Source organism: Morus notabilis, unplaced genomic scaffold (assembly GCF_000414095.1).
Source record: "Morus notabilis unplaced genomic scaffold, ASM41409v2 Scaffold680, whole genome shotgun sequence".
Classification (NCBI taxonomy): Eukaryota; Viridiplantae; Streptophyta; class Magnoliopsida; order Rosales; family Moraceae; genus Morus; species Morus notabilis.
This window is the reverse complement of record NW_010367564.1, coordinates 105,566-111,565: the sequence shown is the minus strand read 5'-3', so window position 1 is coordinate 111,565 and position 6,000 is coordinate 105,566. Positions and strand designations below refer to the sequence as shown.

General features: G+C 34.9%; 1 protein-coding gene across 1 annotated transcript; it reads left to right on the top strand.

Moving 5' to 3' along the window:
- The first annotated feature begins 654 nt into the window (after positions 1-654).
- LOC21391855 (serine carboxypeptidase II-2) lies at positions 655-5,920 on the top strand. Its single transcript, XM_024175238.1, has 10 exons — positions 655-1,119; positions 1,856-1,963; positions 2,628-2,723; positions 2,819-2,911; positions 3,378-3,463; positions 3,553-3,816; positions 3,947-4,080; positions 4,649-4,744; positions 5,132-5,237; positions 5,671-5,920. Exons 1-10 carry the CDS (start codon positions 834-836, stop codon positions 5,830-5,832), a joined length of 1,431 nt encoding a protein of 476 aa, XP_024031006.1. The 5' UTR covers positions 655-833; the 3' UTR covers positions 5,833-5,920.
- The last annotated feature ends 80 nt before the right edge of the window (positions 5,921-6,000 follow it).

The following is a 6,000-nucleotide window of genomic DNA, read 5'->3' as shown; positions in this document are numbered from 1 at the left end:
GTGTTAGCTTATTTCCCTCATTCTCCTTTTTTTTTTTGTTCAGCAAAAAATTCTTATTATTCTAATGGAACCTTTATTTGGCAATAATTTTGTTTTTGTTTGTTTTTTTATTTTTATTCTTTTAGGATGGCGAATGACAATTATTTTGTTTGGTGCCTTATCTTTTATGGAAAAACAAATGTTATATTCCTTGGTGGTGCATGCTACTCTAGTCAGAGTCTGACGATAGTGAACAATAATAATGGTCAGCTAAACCACTAGCCATGTTTCTGTTGTCAGCCTAACCAAACTTACAATAAACAAACAAGAAAATTCCACGTTTGTGGAATCACCCACCAAACTTGTTCTTTTTTGAGAATTATTTTACCGTTAGGAGTAATTATTTTGAATTGATAAATTAATTTTTAATGATTAGATTTGTATAAATTTATTTAAAAATTTATTATACACCACACAAAATTATTCTTACAATTGAAAAATTAATCTAATATTAAAAATATAATTCTTACTGATGAAGTAAAATAACTTGCTCTCAAGACTTTTTTATTTTTTTCTGAGAAAGGAAAAAATAAAAAAAAACTCAGGCATGCCACTCTAGTAGAGGCTGAACAATAGTGATGGTCAATCGTCAGCAAAACCAGTAAACCAGTAAACCCATGTTTCTGCTGTCAGCCAAACCAAACTAACAATAAACAAACAAAAAAATCCACGTTTATGGAACCACCCACCAATTATATTATTTTTTTCTTTTTTTTTTCCTTCAATCCAAACACTAGTCTTATTTTATTTTCCTCCATTAAAGCCCTTCTCCTCCTTTCTGCAAAGAAAGGAAGATGGCCAAAAACACAAGATGGGCTTCGTTGATTTTCAGACTCTTCACCATATTTGTGGTCAAACTTCATCTGGGCATTGCTATTCCAAGCTTCTCGAGGGACCCACTTGCCCAGCAGAGGCTTGACAGGGTCGAGAAGCTACCTGGTCAGAACTTCATTGTGAGCTTTGAACATTATTCTGGTTATGTCAGAGTCAATGAAGAATCTGGGAGGGCCCTTTTCTATTGGTTCTTTGAGGCTGCTGAGGATCCTGCTTCTAAGCCCATTGTTCTCTGGCTAAATGGAGGTCAAAGTTCTTTTTTATTTATTTTATTTATTTATTTTTTACTTTTTTATTTTTTGGGTTATTTACTTTTGATTGTTCTTGACCTGTGTTCATTTCTAGTACTGTTTGTGATTCTGGGCAAGTGCCTTTTGTTGTTCTTTGCGTTGTATTTGCTTGACTAGGGGCAAAGATTCTTTTTTTTTTTAATTTTATAATTTGGATAATAAATCCCTCAGTGATTGAATGACCTTGTTAGTTCCAACTTCTTAATTGGCACCATGTTTGGACCTCTAATATGTTTTCTTACTGTATGCCTTTGGACCTTAGTATGTTTTGTTTGATTATTTGAAGCAGTTTTGGGATCATAAACAGTTTCCTGCTTCCTTTTTCCATTTATCTCGATAATAGTGTTTGTATTGAACATGTTCTCTGTTTATTCAACTCCGAAATTTTTTAGGGCCGTGTGGCTTATGGGTTCTTGTGGTTTTAACCACGAGCCCATTTCGAACCAGTGTTTGGATGCACGAGTTTTGGCCCCAATTTGGACCATAGTGTGATGTTTTAAACCAGCCATGACATAAGAATCAGAACTTAAACCCCACGAACCGCTCTTTTCAAACTTTTAGTTTAATAAAAAAGTTCACCATTTTGAACCTGCAATAAGTTGTTTTGCTTTTGTTTCTTTCTTTTACCTCTCTAGGCCTTCCTGCTCTCTTGGTTTTCCATTTGCTATGTCTAGTAACTATGAAATCTTTAGGTCCTGGATGCTCATCAATTGCTTATGGAGAAGCCGAGGAAATTGGCCCATTTCATATTAAGCCAGATGCAAAGACACTGTATTTGAATCCATATTCTTGGAATCAAGGTATGGAACTTCTTATGAATCCTGAAGGAAGATCATTTACAATTTTTGGTTGAAAAGGCAGTTAGCTGGAGTTTTAAAGTTATCTTTGCATTTTGAATGTCAGCATGCGGATAGCTTAATGCAAGTTTAAGTACCTTATTCTTTTATTACCTTAACCATTATTGAGTTGCTGACAAGTGAGGGAGCATAATCAATTATATAAGATTAATTGTAAGTTGGTTAAGAGAACTTTTAGTGTTGCTTCGTAAATATAAGAGCGATCACCATTGTCTTTTCTCTGCTTATGGTCGATTTTCTAAATTGAAACTGTCTATGAGATAGCATCATTTTTCCCATACTTCAACGTAGTTACTAGTTGAAGCTCATACTCCTCACCCCACAGAGCAATCATGTGGATTTGTTGCTCTAATTGAGCATGCGATTGAACATGTATGCACCTTTTTTCCGTTCGAGTTTCTTTTTCTGGCTTCTACTTGATCTTATTGGTCAATGTGGTTTAAGCAAACAACTTAGGAAATACATACTATGAATAATTGCAGTTTCTGTATACTTGACTATGAAAAATATTCTGGCTTGCAGTATATTTGGTAAAATAGTTGTCACTTTAATTTTCTCTTTATTGACCGAGTGCAATTCTTCTCTAACTACCTCTTCCATTTTGCAGTTGCTAACATTCTGTTTATTGATTCCCCTGTTGGAGTCGGTTTCTCGTATTCAAACGCATCCTCCGATTTGCTAAGCAATGGAGATAAAAGGACTGGTAAAGTACCATTTGTTTGTGGTCTCATACTTAAATTTGTGAACTTTTTCTGTGTTGGTAGCTTCAACCTTAAATTATCAGCCTATCTTTTGCAGCCAAGGACAACCTTGAATTTTTATTGAAATGGTTTGAACGTTTTCCTCAGTACAAAGGAAGGGAATTTTATATTGCAGGAGAGAGTTATGCAGGTAGTTGAATTTCTATCACCTGCATTCTTTTTTCTTTGATCTCTAATTTCATAGGTTTTACCAAATATATAGACAGTGACACATATAGTCATGCATGAAGAGTACATGTTAAAATATTAATGGCCGACCTGCTAATAGCTTAGGCTTTTAGGAGAATTAGTAATTTAACATTGTATCAAAGATGGAGGTCTCAAGTTCAAACACCCATTATTACACTTTCTGAATTTCTCGTCACAGGTAAGGTCTTCATTATGTTTTTAGCTTATAATTAAAAATTCTCTTGTTGGGCCTTCTATTAAATATTGAATCACACGATTGCTCATTGTTCAGTCTTTATGTGAGGGAAAGTGTTAGAATACAAAATAATTGCTGGCCCACCTCCTAATAGTTTAAGCCTTTGGGAAATTCGGAAAACTAACAGGACTTTGTTTTTATTGTGGTTTAATCATTCGAATCTGTGTACCAGGACATTATGTTCCTCAGCTCAGCCAAGCAATTGTAAGGCACAATTCAGCAACAAAGGAAACATCAATTAATCTGAAGGGCTATGTGGTACAATTTTCTTTCTTAATCTATGAAAACTTCCTGGTTGTTGTGCATCATGAGAGAAATTAAAGAGCCAACATAAGTATCTAATGCAGGTGGGAAATGCTTTAACTGACGATCACAATGATCACTTGGGAGTTTTCCAATTCATGTGGTCGGCTGGCTTGATATCTGATCAAACATACAAGTTACTTAACCTTCTTTGTGACTTCCAATCATTTGTACACACCTCAAATTCATGTGACAAGATTCTAGACATCGCTTCCGAAGAACTCGGCAACATTGATCCATATAGCATCTACACCCCCCCCTGCCATGCTAATGACAGCCAGTCAAATCAACTGCTGAAGAGAATGCATGTGAGTGTATACTTCTAAACTGGTCATCTTCTTAAGGAGTTGAAACAAGTGTTGTGTGTACTTGTGTTTATGAATTTTTAGTCTAGCAACTTATGCAACATTATTATTTTTATGAAATGTTGTTTGATAGATGGTTGGTCGCATTAGTCAGAAGTACGACCCTTGCACCGAGAAGCACTCAACTGTGTACTTCAATCAACCCGAGGTTCAAAGGGCACTTCATGTAGATCCGGATCATGCACCATCTAAATGGGATACGTGCAGGTATAACTCATTGAAGAAAAACAAAAAGCTTTTAATTTCATTGTAACATTACATAAAAGAACCTGAACATCACAAATAATCTTTTCCGCGGATTGAAATTCAGTAGATTTTTGTTAGCTATACAGACACATGTCCAAAATTGTATCAGCGGTTTGCCTTTACTACCTGAAGTTGGATTGTTAATTAGGACTATGAAGATATAATGGAGTTGTTATTCTTATCATTTTTTTTTTGGGTGCCCGGAAATGGGGAAAATTCATTATGAATAAGATATCCAACCATCTAGGTGGACCTTTACAGAATTAAGGAGCCTTGTTTTGATTTCTTAGTTATGGTTGGGTTCACGTATGACTTTGTCCTTCACATGAGCTGATTAAATTGTGAAGTAATACTGTTATGATTTGAGTAGTATGACATCTGCTTTCCGTTGCACTAATCATTTGAATGTCAGGTTTCAATTCCGATTGTCTGACGACTAACTTTTAGAAAGTGTACATTTTTCTATCCACAATTTTTCAATGGAATTCGGTGCAGATAAGGTCCTAAATTTTGGTTTCCCGACTTGCAGTGATTTGGTATATAGCACCTGGAAGGATTCTCCTACAACAGTGCTTGACATTTACCATGAGCTGATACATTCAAGTCTTCGTATATGGGTATTCAGGTATCACTTTAACACCTCAAATTATGATTTTTTTTTTTAAACCATATTTTTTCTTATCCTATCAGTGATATTTCCATAATGCATATTGTTTGAAAGAATAAAGAAAGACACCCTAATGGTAATACATAAATTTGTTGTCAGATCTTCATCGAGTTTTGTTGGATTTACTTAGTTTTCTTTTGTCATGATTTAAGTTTGGTGTGTGATATAAACCCTCTACTATAGAAGTTCGCTTGTCATGAGAGAGAACTTTTCTTTCGCTTGCGGAAACTTTTCAGCGTTTAAAATTCGTTCAGCTAGGAAGCACTTTCATTTCTTTCATTTTAGGTGACTTTTGTCAAATAGTAGCTAATTCTTGTACTCAAGTCCATTTTTCATGCATGACAGTGGTGATACAGATGCAGTTATACCAATAACATCAACCCGATACAGTATAGACGCTCTTAAGCTTCCAACTGTTTGCCCTTGGCGTGCTTGGTACGATGACGGGGAGGTAAGTACTATTTAGAGAACTCATTCTGTAAATCGAATAAATGTGACGAAATTCTTCTCTCATCAAGAGCAAAATATAATCACTTTTTCTTCAAGCATGAAACCAGGCAAATGGATTATCAATAAGGAATTTCACATGTCAATCATAGAAGGAATGAATATAAGGAATTTCACATGTCAATCATAGAAGGAATGAAATGTTATTCATTCCCAAAGCCTGTGGCTCATTCCTGGAATGCAATCAAACCACAAAGAAAAAACAAGATGAATAAATAAATCCCAACTAATGAAAGTTATACATCTATGTATTGTTTTTAAAAGAATGACTTGGCAATGTTTATGTGCTACAACCTACAACTTACAAGCACCGTTAGTTACTATAAAAAAAATTGGCCGGACCCCTAATGTTAATTCTTACATGGTGATCAACACAGGTAGGCGGTTGGACACAAGAATATGAAGGACTGACTTTTGTATCTGTAAGAGGCGCAGGTCATGAAGTTCCTCTACACAAACCAAAACAAGCTCTTACACTCATTAAATCCTTCTTGTCAGGATTACCAATGCCTAATCTCAACCTTGTTAGTGATTCTTGAGGATGTCTATGTGTTACCACAACAAGAGATTGTTTTGTAATAGTAAAGAACAATATTATGTAAAAATGATTAAAAAATTATACGTGAATTTGCCCCTCAAGAGAAAATTGTAGAATTTACCATTAAGAGTGCATGAGTCTGAATTTTTACCCTTACTCTTGATTAATA